Source organism: Aspergillus nidulans, chromosome III, assembly GCF_000011425.1.
Source record: "Aspergillus nidulans FGSC A4 chromosome III".
NCBI classification, from domain to species: Eukaryota; Fungi; Ascomycota; class Eurotiomycetes; order Eurotiales; family Aspergillaceae; genus Aspergillus; species Aspergillus nidulans.
Window position 1 is genome coordinate 1,792,167 of NC_066259.1, and position 20,655 is coordinate 1,812,821.

A 20,655-nucleotide genomic window follows, 5' to 3' on the forward strand; every position below is an offset into this window, starting at 1 on the left:
TATGTATGCGATATAAGAGCGAAGGCGAGATTGGCGGCCTGGAATCTCGATCTCAACCCCTCCGTTAGCATGCCTTAGATCATCCGCAGCGTCGGGCCAGAGACTAGAGTAGACGCTCGCTAGCTGGATAGATATTGAATAGCTGGATAGACTACTACTGGATGCATATATACTACTGGATGGACTTTACTGGATAGACTACTAATTGTACAGATGAGCTGATCGCTACTACGACTAGCTGATAGACCACTAGCGGACTGTGGACGGTTGTGGCGGAAGAGATGCTGGGGTTTGATATCGATGATCTGTCGCTGGGGCAAACACTGGTCTGCTGCCACATCCCTACGAGACGGTCAAACTCAGCTGGATTGGAAACGCTCCGTGCTCGGCTTGCGGTGCCAGAGCTTAACAGCCAACATCGACTGCATCGCGATGTACCTGGGATCTACTTTAGGCCTCAAAGTGCCAATCTCTGAAGACGAGCGAGAGTCAGCTCTTTTACCGCCATATAGTCTGTAGAAGACCTCCTTGTTGGATTCATGATCCCATTGGGCCGTGATCCTTCGCTAGCCCACTCAGCTCCAACCAGTGCTGGCCATTGATGGTTTCTGAACAGCAAGATCCTGGGGGAGCAAGCGCACAAACTGCATCTAATTAGGATTTACAATATTCGATTGTATTAGTGAATTGTTTTGAATGGTTTGAATTGTGAATTGCCTTGAATACTGTTTTTTTTATGGTTATATTGGGTATCTTGGGAATAAGACTCGTATATGCCGAGTACGGCACAGAGTTCGACCTCCGCAGGAAGACAACCCTTGAGCCTGAACGAAAACACCCCGTAATCCCTCCGGAAAATTCTCACCGTTGAAGGAGCAGACCGGGAAGATCTCCAGGGTACGGAGTTAAGGCTCCTAAAACTTGCTATGTAAAGAGCCCTTTGTAGAGAGCTTGAATGCAGAACCGAGCACTGGGGCCAGCTACTGCAGACTAGTCAAGTCCGGAACTGTTCTGGCCACCAGCGACACAGCTGCACATGCACCACACCGTCATTCCCAGGCTCCATACCGGCACCGGCTCTATTGCTTTACTTCCTTTTCTTCCTCTACAGTATCCGTCCCTCCCACTTTCTTCCTCATCTCTTCCCTCTTCCTTCTCATGCTCGTTGCATTCTATCCTCTTGGGTAGTCTTTGCTTCGTTGGCTCAACCTTGCTTGTCTTGTCTTGTCTTCTCTGCCCTTCATTGCTATCACCCTTGGTATTTTCTGCGTGCCTTGTTTTTGTACTATTCCATTCTTCGAATTCTCTTCTCGGCCGCAATTCTCTTCTTCCCTTCTTCTCATTCCCCTTAGACCCTTGAGATCAATATATCTTTGAGCTGAAGCCCAAGAGAAAAATCTAATTTAAAGCTAGACTGCGGAGACCGTGCTCTTCTCCGTCGATCCCTTTCGGCCATCACAAATTTCGCCGAAACCAGACCCTCCCAAGTCGCCTATCCCTTCTCTCCTCAGTCGTTCCGATCCGGTCCTGCCTCACTCGGTGCTCGCTAAGCCAGCTATCCAGTTTCAACCGCACTTACATTGGGAGTAACGCTGCGGTCGTCGTGCCATGGAAATACTTTAATCGACGGTCTTCGGATAAAGTGCCTTGGACCCTGCGCGAGGAAACCGCCCATCATGGCTCGCCATAACGTCATGCGGGGGTCGCTGGAATACCTTCGAATTGGTTACCCGATCCTGGTCCTCGTCGTGTTTGCGGCGGCCTTTGTGGCCAACTCGATTGTGACCGCTAGGACTGCGAACCAGAATCCGTCCGCTTCACAGACCGGTCCGGGAGGCCGTCCGCTTCCCAAGCGGTCGAGGAGCACAGTGGCCGTGGTCAAGGCTAACCAGAAGTTCTCCCAGAATGCGAAATTATGCTTCAGGTTGCTCTCTGTTGTTATTTTGGTGACGCTGGTGGCTGAGGCTGCGGTAACCGTGGCCCATGTGATGGTTGCCAGATCGGAACAGTGGTGGTGTGGTCAGGCTGTAGTGGTATGGACTCATGCTCTCTTCGCACCTTTGCTGCGTGCGTGGCGTATAAATCACTGCGCGGAGAAGCTGATAGTATAGCTAATGCTTTCCAGATATACGTCGTGGGGTCCTTCTTCGACTATGCCATTATCCTGGTATCCCTGCTAGATACAGACCCTTCACCAACGTTTGCTCAGTTCGTGCCATGGCTAGTGGCCGCGCCCCTCGAGATGGTGATTCTCGCCCTTTCGGTTTCCATATATTCTCGCCCGCACCACGAGCCTGCAGTCGGAGCACCCACTGGCGGAAAACTGCGAGGAGGCATCACTTTATGGGAAGCTGCAGGCGTTGGCTGTAACAGCATCCGTCTTTTGGCGTTGCTGATGCTGGTCATGCTCTATACATGCAGTTCTCTCAGATCTCCGTCTGTGGCCCGAAAAGAGGCCCGTATGAACGGCGATGGTCCGAACGAGACCACGGGACTTCTACGCCCCGGTACAGAGAATGGACACGCTTATGGATCAACAAATGGCGCACACGGTGACCACAAGCCAGCAGATCCGTGGGTTCGCCCAACGACACAGCCATCCACTAGTTGGTGGGAATATCTCAGCGGCTATTCCTTGTTTTTCCCGTATCTTTGGCCATCCAAGTCCCGCCGTTTGCAGTTGGTGGTGCTCGTTTGCTTTTTGCTAATTATCCTTCAACGCGTCGTCAATGTCCTCGTTCCTCTTCAAGTTGGGATAATCACCAACAAATTATCTAAACAGGGTGACGAATTCCGCGTGCCATGGTTTGAGATCTGCTTATACATTCTGTTTCGGTGGCTTCAGGGCAACCAGGGGCTCATTGGGTCTCTCCGTTCCACCCTCTGGATCCCTGTTAGCCAGTATTCGTACATGGAGCTTTCAACCGCTGCTTTTGAGCATGTCCATGGTCTCAGCTTGGACTTCCATCTTGGGAAGAAGACAGGTGAAGTTCTCTCGGCCCTTAGTAAGGGTAGCTCCATCAACACCTTTTTGGAGCAAGTTACCTTCCAGGTTGTTCCAATGCTAGTCGATTTATGTGTCGCCATTGTCTATTTCCTTGTTGCGCTAGACGCGTATTATGCTCTTGTCGTCACCATTGTGACTTTCTGTTATCTTTACGTGACTATTCGTATGGCTCAGTGGAGAGCGGAGATTCGGCGACAGATGGTTAATTCATCTCGTCAAGAAGATGCGGTGAAGTGAGTTAAACAGCCTAATTCTCTTCATCTTTTTGGATTTACTCATATAACGCTTTTAGGAATGACTCGATGGTCTCTTATGAGACGGTGAAATATTTCAACGCGGAAGAGTATGAGTTTGGACGATATCGAGGCGCAGTATCCGACTTCCAAAGGGCCGAATACCACGTTCTTTTCTCGCTGAACCTGATGAACACTTCGCAGAACACCATTTTTATGCTCGGCCTTCTGATCGCCTGCTTTATTGCCGCTTATCAAGTCTCGCTCGGACAACGGGATGTAGGTCAGTTTGTTTCGCTTCTCACGTATATGGCCCAATTGCAGGGCCCGCTCAACTTTTTCGGAACATTCTATCGTTCCATTCAGTCAGCCCTGATCAATTCGGAGCGCTTGCTGGAATTGTTCAGGGAACAGCCTACGGTTGTCGACCGACCCAACGCCCGACCATTGGCGGTTTGCAAGGGAGACATCAAATTTGACAATGTTGAATTCTCCTACGACGCCCGTAAGCCGGCGTTGAACGGCCTTACATTCCACTGCGAGCCCGGCACCACAACTGCTCTGGTCGGTGAATCCGGTGGAGGAAAGTCGACTGTTTTCCGTCTGCTCTTCCGATTCTACAATTCTGAAAGAGGCCGAATTCTGGTCGACGGGCATGATGTGGAAAGTATCACCATTGACTCCCTCCGAAGACATATTGGAGTGGTGCCGCAGGACACAGTTCTCTTTAATGAGACTCTGATGTATAACCTGAAATATGCCAACCCAAGTGCTACAGACGAAGACGTCTATGAGGCATGTCGGGCATCTAGTATCCATGATAAAATCATGTCATTCCCGGATGGCTACAACACCAAAGTTGGTGAGCGTGGTCTGCGACTCAGTGGTGGGGAGAAACAGCGAGTGGCAATTGCTCGGACGATCCTTAAGAACCCGCGAATTATTCTCCTGGACGAAGCCACTGCGGCACTTGACACTGAGACCGAAGAGCACATCCAGGGTGCTCTGTCTACGCTATCCCGTGGCCGCACGATGCTCGTCATTGCACACCGACTGAGTACCATCACGACGGCGGACCGCATCCTGGTCCTGAGCGAGGGCAAGGTTACAGAAAGCGGAACACATGATCAACTGCTTGCAATGAAGGGTCGGTATGCAAGCATGTGGCGCAAACAAATACGCGCTCAGAAAGCTGCTGCAGAGGCTCAGGTGCTGCAAGACCGAGCCCAGCGATTGCGCAGTGCATCCACTTCGGCGGCCGCGGAGGATAGCTCCAGCCAGTCCGATGAGGATCGGAACACTAACCGCGGTCCGAATGCAAACCGACAAGCACAGTTCCATCACCCATAGAGTTCTTGTCCAGCGTAGCTGCGCGCTGAACCGGGCAATCTACCTTATGCATTATCTATTATAACGAAATATCTGAGTTAGAATGGTGGGCGGAACGTTGCTCTTGTAGATTTGAGCGGTGGTTGCTGTTTAATTGTTTATCTGCTTCAAATATTTCTCTTCTGGGCCAAAAGGCGTTTGGGGGTGATACACGACTTGTATGACATTTTTCATTTGACGGGAACTCGACCGCTGCAGCAAAGGGTAGCAGGGGTTCCCCTTGATAGCTATGCTTGGGAATATTGCGATAATGTGGGATATTTATCCATAGCAGGAATCCATAATCTTGCTGCAACTGGTAATCGTGATATCAGCCATTGGTCGAACTTTCTATGCCTGAATCGCCAGGCTCTCAGATCTCTTCTTAGCGCAGTTTCAGGGTCTTGTCTTTCATCACTTCCCGCATTTGCTATTACAACATTGTTTTGTCTCCTGAACGTGCGCCTTTTGCCCTTCATTCACTACATTAAACCCTTCTTTGCATCTAATAATACTATCAATCGAAGCATTAGCATCTAAAATGCATCCACCTTCGCTCCAGCTCCTTCGAGCCCTTCGAACATCCATCTCCCCAAAGGGTGCCAAACCTGCCATCCCCCTCTGCGCAAACTTGAACCGTTTCCAATCACCTATTGCCGTGGCATTTGCTTCTCCTCACCGCAGCAATAGCAGCTCTAATGGCTCTACGCACATCCGCCCAGCCCGCATGGTCTCCCGGGCTCACCCATCGAAACCTCGCACCCACGACCGCGGCCCACCGTCAAAAGAGGACACGCAGACTGATTTCGCCGCACTGAACGTACTCGGAAACATTCCGACCCCGACGACTGCTGTTGACGCCTGTCTAGATACGGGCTTCCATCTGGACAATGGCGTCAAGATTACAGGTGGTGACGGAGTTATGCTTGTCGGTGGAGAAGCGTTTACATGGAGGCCTTGGATGAGTAAGAAGGATGGGACCAAGAACAACATGATCAATGCAAAGGGACAATTTGAAGTGGATGAGCAGGTTTGGGGTATATTGGACTTGGTATGGCCTCGTCCGGGTATGTCTTTTTTTTTTTTTACCGTTGTCTTCTTTAGTTGGTTCACTGACTGTGCCACGGTGACAGACCTGTTAATTCTTGGGATGGGAGCCTCAATCTTTCCTTTGTCGCCGGAAACTAGGAAGCATATTAACTCGCTAGGGATCCGGGTTGAGGTGCTAGATACAAGAAACGCTGCTGCGCAGTTCAACCTGCTCGCGACCGAGAGGGGAGTTTCTGAAATTGCGGCTGCGATGATACCGATCGGATGGAAGGGGAGGTAAAGCTTATGTTAAATGTGTTATTGAAAGTATTATATTTGTACTTGTATAGCAATCTACTTGATCTCTCCTTATACAGGGCTGAGCAGATCTGACGTAACCTCGCGCCAAGCAGTCCACGCTGACAGCTTTGGCCAGATCCCTTGAAGTTCCCCAACTCCAACTCCGACTCGCGGCGACATCGACCCCACCATTTCCTCTATTCGCTACGTTCCCATAATGCCGCGAGAAGAGCCTCTTCTGGCTCCACGCCAATCATCAGAACAGTCATCCATTCGAAATGCTGAGGAGGAAGACGCCTTGTTGACTGGCGAGCGGACTCACCGCGGTGGAAGTCGTCGTGGATGGGGCTTCTGGAGAGAGGTCGGCCTCTTTTCCTGGGCTCTAATAGCCACCGTTGCTGTTATTATCCTTGCAATCGTCTATCAGCGAGAGTCAAGCTGGATACAGAGTCACAAGAAAGAAACATGGGGTCCAGGAGGAAAACCAACCGGCAAACGCAACCTTATCTTCATGGTCTCGGACGGGATGGGCCCAACTAGTCTTACCATGACTCGAAGCTTCAAACAGCTTACGCAAGGGCTTCCAGCTGACGAGGTCCTCGTGTTGGACAGGCACATTCTTGGTACTTCACGGACAAGGTCCAGCTCGAGTCTGGTCACCGACTCAGCAGCCGGAGCGACGGCATTCTCGTGCGGGTTCAAAAGTTACAACGGCGCCATCTCTGTGCTTCCCGACCACTCACCTTGTGGAACAGTACTTGAGGCCGCATCTTTGGCTGGTTACAAGACTGGGTTGGTGGTGACTACCCGCATCACCGACGCTACACCAGCTTGCTTCGCGTCGCACGCAAACCTTCGACAGTATGAAGACCAGATAGCAGAGCAAGAAATTGGTGAACACCCACTGGGCCGTGTGGTAGACCTCATAATGGGTGGTGGACGGTGCCATTTTCTGCCCAATACAACGGACGGTAGCTGCCGCGGAGATGATCGTGATCTGGTGGCAGTCGCCAAGGAGAAGGGGTTCTCTTACATTGACGACCGGAAAGGTTTTGACAGCCTCAATGGTGGGACGGAAGCAAAGCTACCGCTGCTGGGACTCTTTGCTGAGAAGGACATCCCTTACGAACTCGATCGCCGCACTCAGAATGATGTGTATCCCTCTTTGGAGGAGATGGCTCGGACCGCGTTGAAGATCCTTAGCCATGCTACAGAGGACAGCGATCAAGGATTTTTCCTCATGATTGAGGGGTCCCGCATCGACCACGCAGGCCATGGTAACGACCCAGCCGCGCAAGTCAACGAAGTGCTCGCCTACGATAAGGCCTTTGCTGCGGTCCTCGAGTTCCTCAACGACGATTCCACCCCAGGGGTCCTGGTTGCAACATCCGACCACGAAACTGGAGGACTCGCTGTAGCTCGACAACTACATGACACTTACCCCGAATACCTCTGGCTCCCTGGCGTTCTGGCCAACGTCAGTCACTCCTCGGAATATGCCGCTCAAAAGCTTCAAGACTACCGCCGCCAGAAGACCGACAAGCCCTCTCAGGAGGCCTACACGCGGGACCTCCTCAAGAAATCTTTAGGCATCGAAGACGCCTCACAGCAAGAAATAGACGCCCTACTTGATCCCAACAACCCAATCATCCCTAGCTATGTCTTCGCCGACATGGTTAGTCGCCGAGCCCAAATCGGCTGGTCCACACACGGTCATTCTGGTATACTATCGCCCTTCCTTACCTAAACCTCTCATATCATCGGAACTAGCAACTAATCCCTCCAAAAGGTGTCGACGTAAATATCTACGCTTCCTCGTCAAGAGACGCCTGGCCGCTACAAGGTAACCACGAAAATACCGAAATCGGCGCCTTCCTAGCCGACTACCTCGACCTCGACGTTAGCGCCGTCACAAAACGCCTCCAGAACTCTGAGTTCTGGACCGCCGCTGAAAGCATAAGCGTAAGCGAGAGCTTCAACTGGCTGGGCAACCCGCTCGGCGACGACGTCCGCACCGACGGACTCGATACGTATCATGGGGACTTTAAGCGGAAGCGCGGATTCAGCGGTGACGCTGATGAGTGCGGGTGTGGTGGTGTTCATTAGTCTGCATTCGGGTTTTGATAGACCTAAAGACAAGTCGGTATTGAGTTGTTATTGTTTTGATTTCTCTTTTTTCTGGGGTTTTGATTAGGTTATAATGTATGGTGTTATTTATGCAATCGTTAGTGCTTCTTACGGGTATTAAAGGACAGGTTACGATTTGCGATTGATTGTTTGGGTTTCAGCTCCGAGATATACTGCGTATTACAGTCAGTCATAGTCTTAGCTATTCAGGGCGATGACTTATGTGCTCTAGACCCATAGATATAGGTACCTTTGATTGCATGATTCCTTATCATATGTACTTGACTGATTGGAGATGGAGTGTCATAACCCAGCAAAAATATAGTGCCATATTACGAGCAGCTCTATCTGAGCTTGCGTGCAGGGTTCGCCGGAAACAGCCATAGAGATTGGGATATGACTTTACCCAGGCGTTCTGGTGGGATTCGATATGGTAGCAGAGGAACTCTACAGAGGGCTGAAATTAGGTCTAACATTACTATTATGTTAGCATGTACTAGATACATTTGCAGACAAGCAAAGTATTTCCTGAACAAACCCCCTGGAGAACAAAACAGTCAATATGGTTAAGTAAAGCAAATCAGGGAGGCCGTTGTAACAAGCAAACGTCAAACCAAACCAGCAATGTGTGGCAACAATTCAAGAGCGACAACGTTGCAAGGAAAGCGAAGAGGGTATATTATGGATCTTTGTGGATTTCGGTAAGGGATCATAGGTCCCTTCTCATATATAGTAGCAGTACGATTTGGCGCGAGCGTTGCGCGATCATGATATAAGTAGGTAGAACATGAGAACATCCGAGTCGAATCAGTCGAGACTCAATCAATAAATAGACATGAAATTGGGAGCAGTACAAGTCACTGGTATCAAAGTGATAACAGGGCAGGTAAGAGGCGATTGTGCCCAGGTATAGAACATAAGGTACAACATAACAAAGGTGATACGGTGCGAATCGTATGTTTCAGAAAGCGGCCACGCGCAACGCTGTTTGTCCAGAGGCCGAGATGGCAAAAGAAGAAATAAATAAATATAGTCCAAGAAGAGGTGAAGATGTAAGAGGAAAATGAGAAGGCTTCACATGATGATGAGGACAACGACAGCGACCAAAACAGCGAAGAAGGAACCCTTGAGGACTCGCTCAGAAGGGGCTGCATTTTCGCCGTCGGTGCTGTCATCGGTACCTTGACTGAAGGCGCCTCCTGAAGAATCAGAGCTCGACGAGCCTCCGTTTCCGGTCGAGGATCCGGCGATGTTACCAGTACCTCCCTGGTTCTGAGGAACCGTGGAGTTGGAGATGGAGCCAGTAGAGTTGCCACTGCTGTCGGTTTTGTTGGAACCGAGGTCCATGTTGAGGCCGGTGGCGCCCAGAGAAGCAAGCACGGTATTGTTGTCGGTGATCTCAACGGAGCTTTCCAAGCCCTTGTCGTCCTTGAAGTCGTAAGAGACATCGCCGCTGACCTTGGCGTCCGAAGGAGGGTCATAGCATTCCACGGTGATGTCGCTGTAGTAGGCTGCGTAGTAGCCCTGGTTCTTGATATCCTCAGAGTCCCAATCGATCTCACCTCCAGCCCACTCAATGGTTCCCTGAGCATTGCTAGCTTGACCGGCGGGCCAGAGGGACAGCTGCATTCGGGACGGGGTCTGGGGGTACTCGTAGCGGTCGGCAGTCTCATTGAATGTAGATTCCTTGGTAAGAGTTCGAACAACCTCGCCGTCAACCAACCAGTCAATCTTCTCAGGAGTCCAGTCGATCTCGTAGGTGTGCCAATCCGCATAAGTATTCCCACCGTCCACCTTGGACTTGCCGCCGTTATCGTCTACAGAAGGTCAGTAACAAGGTTGGCAAATATTGGATGAAAGAATGTGACTCACAGTCGAGGATGCCTTGGAAGTAATAGTTGGTTTGAACCTCTTTTAGATCGGAGCCGACCCATTCGTAGTCGATTTCGTCCTTGGTGTCAGAGAGAAGAATGAAGGCAGTAACAACACCGGCACCGCGACTGCTCTTGATCTTTGCACCAATCTTGCCGTACCAGATGTAGTGGTTGTTCGCGATCAGCGAGCCCGTGCTCTCCTTGGGCATGGTGAGCACAAGGTTTCCGTCTTCGACTTTAAGCTTTCCGCTGTACACCCAGTCGGATTCTGTGGCGTTTCCGAGGTACTCATTGTTCGAGGCGGCGCTGTCCAGGTTCTCCCACTTGTAGCTCTTGCTCTCACAGACGGGCATCGGGGCGCAGGAATCAAGCGAGTACGACATCAGGGGATCGCAACCGCCGAGGCAGTAAGCGCCGGTACCACATTGTCCGTATACTAGTGCAACATGAGCGGGCGCAGTGTATATGTGGCGGATCCGACCTACCGGAGCAGCAAGGGTATTCCTTGGGACAGTGTTCATCGAGACTGCAGCTGGGCGGCGTAAAGTCGTCTGCGGCGAGGGACCTGGCCGCCAGGTAGGCGAAGAACAGAGCAGTTTGAAGGCGCAGCATGGCGACGACGTGATGGGGTCAGGATAGGCCGAGAATCATATACAGAGAACAGGGTCTGGAGAAGACGGATAAAAGATCAGTTTAAAAATCAATTCAGCGCAGGGAGCACCCAGAAAGAGTGGTATAACAGTGGGCCTTGATCAAAGTCTTTGTCTGCGATCCACTCAGGGGAACACCCAAGGCTTGGTATTGGAAATGCCGGGCGTGCACGAATTATGACAACAAGACATAGGGTGTGGATTGATTGCAGATGACGATGAACTGGAGTGAGAGGGGCCACTTACCAAGAAGCATGCGGAAATTGCGTTTCAGATTGGGAGAGTATAGAGTGATTTATACAAGGCGATGGAGTATAGTAGTATGATCGAGGAGCGCACCAATCAACGAAGGACTGCGGGAAATAGGAGACCTAAATCACCGCTGAGAGAGGGCCAGGTTGGGAAGAGAGGCAATAAAGCTCTGTCCCGGTAGCGATTGAATCTCGATTGAAACAGATTATGTGAACGAAAGAAGAAACGACCGGATCGAGGGGGAAAGGACGGGGTGGAAGGGAGAGGGCCGACTATTAAAGGCCGCCGATCTTGGAGAGTCACCAGGAGTGGGCTTATCAACGCATCCGGTCGTAAATTACAGACCCTTATCTGCTACAGACAGCAAAGGTATTGAATATACTCAGAGTAAGGGAATTATGCCGAGTCCTACTACGAAGTATTGGATCGATTTTTCTCATTACTAAAAAAGATCTTCAGTATCTGGTCTACAAAAGACAATTCAGCACTCACGATTGGAGTACTGCAACCGGATGCCGCACCCGACGTTGTGTCTGACAGGCTTGTCTCACTTGAGCGTACTGGCAGCGCCAACTGCCAGGCACGACTAGAGCTCGTGACCACTGACATGCGTCCAAGGAACTACTCCACGCCGTTATTCTTGGAAATCGCCACTGCTGCTAAGCATGGAATCATCCGGAAACATACCACCCTCTACAGATTCAGATTAGATACCAACCAGGTATCTTCGAGTACGCTGTCGTGCAGGATATCGCCTCCGTCTAGTGGTCTCCGAAAACAGACCCTGATACTCAGTTATTAAACCCTCTCGGTATCGGTAATACCGATACAGACTCGGTTCTGAGTCGGCTGCCGTCTCCACCTCCAGCAGTGCCCACACTCTAGCGAACTCTAGCCGGCTAATAATATCCGGGCTTAGAGTCTAGGCAGATGTTTAAGGCAAGAACGGCTGGAGCATTCGGAGCTAGCCGATCTGGGTCTGTAGAGCTACCCTAACCTCAGTCCTTCGCTCTCGTTCTATTTGTGCTGGGAGCGTGACAATCGCGATATGGCTAGCTCCCGTGACCGTCATATCGTGCCAGAACTAATCTCCCATCCTCCCATCCCCATATCCCCGTTGAGTGTCCTTGCATCTCGACGCAAGGAATGCCCTCCGACCCTCGCGTGGCAGTTGACGTCAACCTCAGTATTTCGATCGAATTTAATCGGCATTCTCGGTGATTTCATTCTAGTGAAGTCTTTCCGCGACCAGATCGGCTTAAGAGGATCAAAGGCACTGGTGGCTCGAGGTACGTATACAAACCTACAACAAACAGCCGTTTTCGTCAATGGGTCAATATTGTGAATTTTTGTCACTGGAATGATTGAAGTCTAGCCAGAAAGGTAGTATGGTGTACGAATGGAGTCTCGAAGACGGGTCACGACTGAGACTCTGGATTCATGCAAGGGCCCAAGAAGAGTACGTACTCTGCTCTCCACGGATCATAGATATACGGCGTGGATTGGCGCAACACAAAAAAAGAAAAGAAAAGAAAAAAAACAACGATATCTGTTCGCATGGCGTACAGGCGCCACGACGCCTGCAGGTACCTACTGACGCTGTACGAATACCACATGTCGACGTTTATTGGCGTTTTGACTGAGGCATCGTGTCAACGGCTTGTGCTACCGCCTTTAAGCTTCTGATGCTGGTTGACGCTCTATGAAGAGCTCGATATGGATTCTTCTCTACCGAGTGGTTGAAGCGAATGGTACTTTAGGTGATATGTGATATGGACGTCCGTTGCGATCCTGGGAGGTTGTCGTCTCTGCTAGCAGCATAGACTCGAGTTATTATATTATTCTTCTCGCCTGTACTCGGAGTCGACACCAGTAGACAGTTACACGACTCGGGTTCATGCCGCTGCCGATGGAATCGAAACCTCCTGACGCTTAAGCTTAAACCAATAACGACATTGTTAAACTATAGCTGGAGGTACGTGCATTGTAAAAAAAAATAAGGGACAAAAGAAATAAACAAACCAAAACAAAACCCTTTTCCACACCAGGGATCAACAGCTAATGTCCTCATGGTCTCCGTGCATCCGACATCAAGGGGCACATGAGTCTATTGATTTTGATAGAGGGATATCTCCCTTTTCCCCTCTGTCATCGATTAAGCTCGTGCCTTTTCTGGTGTACGACGCACGTTGGCCCGTTGATTTTGCACCGTCGATCAAGCATTGCGCACCCCGTCTTTCTGAATGTATTTCATTTATTTTTATTATATCTTGTTTTCTTATCAATGACGTTTTGAATTTCTGTCCCGTCGATGACGGGCTAAGGTATGCTTATTCCAAGCGAGTGCTCACTGGCTCATGGACGTGTAACAGACCATATCCTGTGTGTTCACCCGATCAACGGCGCCCAGGCTGGCCCTGCCTGATTTTGCCGGGACGGTAACTGGGATGGTTGGGACGGAACTTTTCATGCCGACGCATAAGGACACACTTGTCGTCTGTCAAAATGAGCTCCTTTTCGCAGGGGTCAGACGAGTAGGTCACCGAAACGCCTCGATAGACGGCCTTCGTTTCTTTCCATCTGTTGACAGTTTCCAAAACCCTACGAGCAATAATCGTGCTCGTGAATATGGCGGTCGCTAAAGCTTTAGACAGCATCAGGCTTTGATCCCACCACATGGCTACTAGTTCCCACTCACCGTTGCCATTGTTAAAGACAAAAAGGCGCTCGATATTACCGACGCCAGCAATGCTCCGCATATCCTGTTTCCAAGCTTCAGGAGACAGGACGCCGGGAATATTCTTGTAATAGGAGAAAAGCCCCTTTCTAGCAAAAGAGAGACGACGACGCTCTCTAATCGGCTGATTCATCGCACGGTGGTCGTCGGTCCAATCGACGATCTCTGCAATCTCAACACGGTAGCCTTTTCCAAGACGTCCAAAGCCAAGTCTGACTACCATTTCCTTGTCAGCTTCACAGAACGCTTCCGCGTGCGAAAGATGCTGGAAAACAACTCGAGCTCTATCGGGAGCTTCAATGCGGATGTCCTGCAAGGGTCCCTCGTGGATACGAGCGGTGATATGGGCAATAGAAGCTTCGTTCATCCGTCCCAAGATACGGATAATCCCGGCTTTTTCTTCAGGAAGCACCGGTATTGAAGAAGGGATGAATGTTATAAGATCGTCATTAGATCTACCGTCATCACTATTCTGGCCCTCCTTCGAGCCAGGACAAGAGGTCACCAAAGTCGGTGACATTAACTGCATTATTTCATGAGAAGAGCCGGACGTAATGGAGCCGGCAACCTGAGCCCAGCTATGAGGCTGAAGAGCGGCCGCTGGGGGTGGCGGAAGTCTCTGAAGTGGGCAGCTTTCGAAGTGGGCAGGCTTATTCTGCTCTTTCTGCACTTCATTCAAGAGGGCCACAACCGCTTGTTGCTGGATCGGGCCACCGGGTGGAGGATGGTTGGTCATGGCTTGATGACCGCCGTTTGCGTGCTGCTGGGCGACACGGTTGGCCACTGCTCCATTGGCGTCCTGCTACAAGCTTAGGGCAAGCAAATATAGGGCAGCCAGACAAATCTTACCATATTGTCGAAAACGTCGCACTGAGGGATATAGGCCATTGCTTCCTGAACGGCCTGAGAAATCTCCACACTCAGTTTGCCGACCTTATTTGCGGCGTTGGGCTGGTTATGATGTCGGAGCTGCCGGCATATCAGCATATCAATGTCCTTCTCAACATCTCAGACCTCTTACATGGTTCTCGACATGTTTGAGGTGCCTCAGTGCCTCGCGCATAGCCACGACTACGGCGGAAGCCATCGTGCTGCTGATTGCGGTCGATTGAATATGGGTATGGGCTGCCGGCGTCCAGGTCGAGATATATCGCCTGGGTAGTGGACATATGAGGTAGGAGACTCTGTCTAAACTGAATGTAAATCAGCTCCATCGCCTCCTGAGTATGGACTGGGTCCATATGGGTATTTACCTCAGAACACAAGCACCTAAAATAACCCGATCTCTAGATTGCGGACAAGGAGTGGTGGAAAATCTAGAGGAGCAATATGAGGTTCGCTGATAAAGATGCTCTTGAACACTCGGAAAGGATATCACACAGGGACAGCTGAGACTGAATAAGCTGTTGTTTCGTGAAGCAATATCAAAGGATCGAGATCACACTCCCTTCAGGGACTGAAAGCACGCAAGCCAACTTGCCTAAGAGAATAAAGAGAATACTAAGGGAGGATGATATAGAAGAGAGATGATAAAACAGCAGATCGGATAACGCAGCAAATGAGACAGAACACTGGGCCGCTTTTCCCAATGAGACAGATGAACGAGGAGAGAGGGGAAGGAAGAGATGAAATCTCTAAAAGGAGGAGGATGGGGCGAAGAGGAAGAGGAGAGGCAGAGAAATAATAGTAGGGAGAGAGGGGATTCAGAGGGGCAATTGAGGCCTGATGTTACTGAGTGAATGAACAATTGAATGAATCGGAATCATTCATCATCTGCTCTCTGCGCTCCACCTTTACGCATGAAATGCTCACTTCCATCTGACTCACAATGGTACAGCATTCGAGCCTGTTCAAGTTTTCTAGGACTAAGCTGCCCAGCTTTCACTGTCTGGTACTGAAATGAATATATCAATCGCTCTGCACGATGAGACTATATGACAAGGAGGAATATGTCCCTATCATTGAGATAATGACCTTACAATTGAGTTTGCAGGGCCGCTGACTGTATCCACACCTGTGTACCTGCGCATAAAGAACTGTGAAGCAAGCGTCCAGTTCCCTACACCGCGCGGCAGCTGAGAAGATTTCCAGGACGACTTACTGGGCTAACCCACTTGTGCATGACCAAGGAACTCTGCAATCTGTCCAGATGAGAGGAATGACTGTATCACCGTCCTCTAGGGAGCTAAGACATTTGACATTCATTCAGAAGACAGTCGTCATTGATATATCCAACATGATGCCCGAGCGGCCCAATCGGCGCAGATACAGCATAAAGCACCTGAGATACTGGTCATAGAAATTTAGTGTCCACTCACTCAGAAAGCGGCGGAAAGCTCCTGACAAAGCTGTATAGCAATCAGCAAACCCAGTCCTTTATCCATCCTTTCAAGTCCAAACTTACTGTGCAGGACACTCATATCCAGATGGATTCTTGTGCAAATAAAGCTGATGGTACTCCTCCGCATCCCACCACTGGCCCGCAGGGATGATTTCCGTTGAAAGGGGCTGCTTGTACCACTCCTTGCTCACTTTTTCCGTAACACTTTCTGCGATTTTATGCTGCTCGTCGCCATGCGTAAAAATGGCACTGCGATACTGCGTGCCAACATCCGGGCCCTGTTGGTTCTTGGTCGTGGGATCATGCATGCGGTAGAAGAATTCCAGCAGCGAGCGGTAGCTCACCAACGACGGGTCAAAGGTGATTTTAAGGGCCTCAGCATCTGTAGTTCCACAAGATCAGCCTCCTATTTCATCAAACCGCGAGACTTAAAGATTACTGTCCACTTACGCCCAGTATCTCCCGTACAAACAGCCCGATAATTCGGCGACGCTGTGTTTCCTCCGCAATATCCAACCTTTGCATCGAGCAAGCCCTTGCCCTGCCCGAATTGCTTGCGGAAGAGATGCTCAACACCCCAAAAACACCCTGCGGCGAGGGTCGCCGTTTGTGTAGACGAGCTAGTCATATTACGCGATATTGATTCCGTTGTGTGTGAGAGGGACGGAGAAGTGGTGGAGAAGGTGCGGAAAAGTCGTGAGAAGACGGTCGAGCCGAGGGTGGGTGCGGCGAATGCCATAAACTTTTTTATAGGAGGCAATATTATTATGCCCTTCTGTTCGATTTGTTGAAGGGGTTATAGTTCGAATGCGATGAGCAGTAATATGGCAGCAGCTTGGTATACGCTCCGTGATATGTCGCCAGGACGTCGCTGTGTTAGCTAAGCTTGGAGTCGGTGGCGTCATCTCATAGACGATCGCGATCCCAACACTAAATCATTTTATGTACCAAATCGCGAAATAATAGTATCCAGCTAACATGACTTACTTGCGCATTTTGACAGGCTGATACATGTTCATCATATCACTGGGTGAATCATCGGGGCAGCTAAGGGTCCCAGTCTTGGTCGGCTCCAAAGCAGCATCTGTTATTGTACACATCTTCAAAATACTATGTCCCACGAAGAAAAGAAAACTCAGCAACGCCGCCCCCCTTTGACCGTATCGCCAAACTGCAAAAAAGGAAAAACAATAAAGAGTCCATAAATCAATCATGCATCCTGCTCCTTCTACCACATCAGAAACCGCCAATAGCACTCAGCCGGATATCCCGGCCTGAGAAGCTAAAGTCTCTAGGACGAATGTCTCCTCCGAACGTTGTGCGTCTCTGACTAGTGTTCTTCTTTATGGGAAGGCTCCGAGGGCCTAGGACAGCAGGTTTGTTTTCGAGCTCTTTTTCGCCCTTGGCCATCCGCCTGGCTTGCGCGGTGAACATCGTGTTCTCTGGTGGTGAACTACCGTAAGTTGCTGAAGTCGGGCTGCGGCGACGGTGAGCACGAAGCGCAGTCGCAGATGCACTGGTACCGAAAGACCCGATTGAGATACGTCTCATAGCGGTGCTAATTCTTCTCACATCATCCTTGCTAGCCTTCCATTCGCCCTTAGTCTCAGGCTGCGCAGGACTGGGTGAGTAGTTGCCGCTCGGCGTTCTGACCGCAATCCTAGATGGCCGCTCTGTAGATGCTCGATTTAGAAAACTGCTGCCTTCTATGTCACGCAGTGGAGAACTCCGGTCGGAAACGGAGAGAGCTACTGTAGGTGGTGCAGGAATTGGAGAGCTGCCAGTCTTTTTAGATAAAAAGCCCGTCTTGAATCTGTTATTCTTCGGAATGCTCAATGGCTGATCGGAAGGTGTTGGAATTGGCGAGGAGCCACCTGAAGGGCTGAAGTTTCGAGTTGGAACTGGGATGCCACGAGGAATCGGTGAGGCTCTGGGGAGCCCAGGCTCTTGCGGACTGACGCTCCGATGGATTAGGGTGGCTTCACGTTTTTGCGGTGTCTTCTGAATTTCAGTCAGGGTACCGTCTTCCTCGTCATCCTTCCATCGAACGCTCCGCTTTGGCGGCTTTGCTGGGGCCTTCTTGGGCGAAAAGCTGACGCTCTTCCTCCCCGTGCCCATCTTACGACGGCGAGGAGATCCTCGCGTAGGAGAGGTTGGGGCGGTCGGGTGCAATGCGACTGTTGCGTTCAGGCTCTTTGAGGGAGGAACAATAGCTAAGCTCAATCTCTTTTTTGCCTTGGCGGGGCTATGTTTTGAAGGGCTGAAGGTCGGCATCGGGGGCAGATTGCTGTCCGGTTTGACGACGTTCGAGGTTGCTGTACAGCATGAATCGAGCATTTTGGTCAGACTTCGTTTGCCCATTTCCACGGCCTCTTCCTCGCTCAAATGCATAATACGCTCAATCGATGAAGCTATTTCAAAGTGTGCCTGAAGTAACAGCTGCACTACAGCAGCATCTCCTGCCTTGTCTTGTTCTGCAACGGCCGATAGAGCCTCTCGCTCGGTATTCGCCCTCAACAACTCCGCCTCACGCCGAAGGTTGGTAACATCACTTTTATCACTCGTATCGAATTCTTGAAGTTGTTGGACAGCATTCTCAACGGCCGATGTCATACCACGGTCCCAGGTACTCTTTGCCAGGCGCTGGTGGTAATGCTGCCTACTTCCTTCCAGCTCTAGCAAGATTCCTTGAGCTGTTTTCCGGACGGCTTGTAGATTCGACAATGGCACCTCGTTTTCAGAATTTGCGCAAACATTATCGAAAGCTGCAATCCACGATGACAGTAGGCCGATTCTGCGGCTTACCTGCTTCAATCTAATCATATTATTTATTCTTTCTTGCCGCTCCGGTAGCGAATGATCATAGGCGTTCCGTATCCGAGCGAGACCTTCCCGCACAGCAGCATCCTTCTTTTCAGTCTGCTTCTTAAACTTGGCAAAGGCGACTTTTTCGGATTCCCTCTGCTGCGCTTTGAGTTCGTTAATTAATGCCATCTGTTCATCAATCTTCACCAGGAAGTCCTTGACGTGGCGATTAACATTGAATACATTTCGCGTGACCTTGGTTTGAATGTTCTTTGCCCGGTTGGCATAACGCAAGGTATTCTGGGTTTCGTCGAAATGTTGGCTGGATGGACTGACACAGACAATCATGACTGTCTTACAGTTGCCTCCGAGCGAAAATTTAAGGAGTCGTGTTAGCTTCGAGTTTCGGTAAGGAACGTGGTTTCGTTTGCGTGGATCGCAGAGTGCATTTATGCAGCTACCGAGGGCGAGGAGTGACTTGTTGATGTTTGCACCTTCAAAGAGCCTTTCCCCCCTATTTTTCGTTGCGCTCGCGCGCTCGCTTCCTGCCAAGTCGATAATGCTAAAGGTCGCCATAGTGTGTGGTTCGTTGATATCGGCATTTCTGTCTTTTTGTGCAACATTGATCTGAAGAACCGCATGGGATCGAGAAGAGGTGGCATTCGCCTCGGTTGGGGACATTGTCCGGCAAGCATTACCCTTCATGATCATATCCATCACCTCCTGCACAGATTTCGGGCTATGGCTTGACAATCCGGATACTGATACTGCTTTGTTTGAGTCTTCTCGCAGGGATAGCCCGCTTTTTGCGCCGCCGGGAACAAGAAGATCTCGAATCGTTTCATTGTAGATCTCTAAGAACGAAAGGGACAATTCCGTATGCTTCTCGCTTTTCCTCTCTTCTATACGTTCGAATAACTCCTGCATGGTGAGGAAAATAATACCGGGCTGCTGCGGAGTGCCAGTGATAGTATGTGTCTTTCCACATCCGGTCGCACCATAAGCGAATACGGTGGCATTGTATCCATCAAGGACGCTATCGAGCAGGCTTCGTGTAGTCGCTTCGTATACTTCGCCTTGGGTGGCATTCTGATCGAAAATTCTATCAAACGCAAATGTCTGGTCTTTCACACGTTTTCCGTTGGGAACAACACTTCTGGAGAACTTTTGGACGGGATTGTCTTCTGGGGGATCGAATACTCTTTTATAACAGTGGTTAGCACGCGAGCTGATAGGTAACCAAGACCTTATACTAACAAACACCTGTCGTCAATGACTTTGATGATTGACCTGAGACCCTTTTGGTTCAGCTTTGGAGCTGGTGCACCAGCGAGGGAACCGTCTCCAAGAAACAGCGGACCATCTTCACATTTGGTGAGCTGGGCTGCCTCGCGAATTGTAAACGGCCTCACTCTGACAGTGACGCTGATAGACGAAGAGTCGCTTGAGGCCCCCATGGCGTCGGATGGTTGTCGGAAAAGCTGTCGTAGTTAAAGGGTTGTCGTGAATTGAGGGCCGTCCGCCCCGTCCGTTTGGCGTGACAGCTAGAGAGCGCGAGGTTTTGAAAACAAAAGGGATAAAAGAGAGTCGTTCGATGAAGATTGTTGACACTAGTGGGCCTCTCCCGAGGACCCCATAACTTACCCCTGTTGAGCTGTGCTGAAATCACGGTGGATGTTTCAGGCCATTCAATTTGTTGACGTTGGCGTTGCTTGGTTGCTCGAGCAACAGGTTGTGGAGATAGCCGTGACAATAATCGTGGAAGGGAGTCAGATCCTACCGCCACGCATATAGCTTGGCAGGGCTCCCACTGGGAGGGACCATTCTGGTAGATAAACCTCAAATAAGAAGTCCTGTTGTTAATGGGACTGAAGGTGCCACGCCCGGACTCTACGCTACTCTTACCCTGCCTACGATAACTGAATATGAGGA

At 50.3% G+C, this 20,655-nt stretch overlaps 8 protein-coding genes across 8 annotated transcripts, besides 1 other annotated feature; 4 read left to right on the forward strand and 4 right to left on the reverse strand.

Annotated features, from left to right (window-relative positions):
- Positions 1–20,655: part of a sequence feature (contig 1.78 659..353456(-1)) that runs on past both edges of the window.
- On the forward strand, positions 1,121–4,590 carry hmt1 (the record flags this gene model as incomplete). The annotated part of the gene is made up of 3 exons (XM_657029.2): positions 1,121–2,033; positions 2,126–3,240; positions 3,300–4,590. Exons 1-3 carry the CDS (start codon positions 1,677–1,679, stop codon positions 4,588–4,590), a joined length of 2,763 nt encoding a protein of 920 aa, XP_662121.1. The 5' UTR covers positions 1,121–1,676.
- On the forward strand, positions 5,150–5,938 carry ANIA_10569 (alkaline phosphatase PHO8; the record flags this gene model as incomplete). The annotated part of the gene is made up of 2 exons (XM_657028.2): positions 5,150–5,675; positions 5,817–5,938. 2 exons carry the CDS (start codon positions 5,150–5,152, stop codon positions 5,936–5,938), a joined length of 648 nt encoding a protein of 215 aa, XP_662120.2.
- Positions 6,155–8,289, forward strand: ANIA_10563 (alkaline phosphatase; the record flags this gene model as incomplete). The annotated part of the gene is made up of 2 exons (XM_050611708.1): positions 6,155–7,658; positions 7,727–8,289. 2 exons carry the CDS (start codon positions 6,155–6,157, stop codon positions 8,041–8,043), a joined length of 1,821 nt encoding a protein of 606 aa, XP_050467704.1. The 3' UTR covers positions 8,044–8,289.
- Positions 8,755–11,067, reverse strand: utr2 (chitin transglycosylase crhB). Its single transcript, XM_657027.2, has 4 exons — positions 10,835–11,067; positions 10,424–10,605; positions 9,937–10,374; positions 8,755–9,881 (listed from the first exon to the last, which is right to left on the reverse strand). Exons 2-4 carry the CDS (start codon positions 10,548–10,550, stop codon positions 9,139–9,141), a joined length of 1,308 nt encoding a protein of 435 aa, XP_662119.1. The 5' UTR covers positions 10,551–10,605; positions 10,835–11,067; the 3' UTR covers positions 8,755–9,138.
- On the forward strand, positions 11,889–12,268 carry ANIA_11440 (uncharacterized protein; the record flags this gene model as incomplete). Its single annotated transcript, XM_050611709.1, has 2 exons — positions 11,889–12,129; positions 12,216–12,268. 2 exons carry the CDS (start codon positions 11,889–11,891, stop codon positions 12,266–12,268), a joined length of 294 nt encoding a protein of 97 aa, XP_050467705.1.
- Positions 13,237–14,313, reverse strand: ANIA_10566 (uncharacterized protein; the record flags this gene model as incomplete). Its single annotated transcript, XM_050611710.1, has 2 exons — positions 13,237–13,478; positions 13,539–14,313. The coding sequence occupies 2 exons, from the start codon at positions 14,311–14,313 to the stop codon at positions 13,237–13,239; spliced, it is 1,017 nt and encodes a 338-aa protein (XP_050467706.1).
- Positions 15,771–16,720, reverse strand: ANIA_10562 (peptide-methionine-S-sulfoxide reductase). The gene is made up of 3 exons (XM_657026.2): positions 16,369–16,720; positions 15,982–16,300; positions 15,771–15,925 (listed from the first exon to the last, which is right to left on the reverse strand). The coding sequence occupies exons 1-3, from the start codon at positions 16,655–16,657 to the stop codon at positions 15,892–15,894; spliced, it is 642 nt and encodes a 213-aa protein (XP_662118.2). The 5' UTR covers positions 16,658–16,720; the 3' UTR covers positions 15,771–15,891.
- On the reverse strand, positions 17,155–20,180 carry kipB (kinesin family protein kipB; the record flags this gene model as incomplete). Its single annotated transcript, XM_657025.1, has 2 exons — positions 17,155–19,924; positions 19,981–20,180. The coding sequence occupies 2 exons, from the start codon at positions 20,178–20,180 to the stop codon at positions 17,155–17,157; spliced, it is 2,970 nt and encodes a 989-aa protein (XP_662117.1).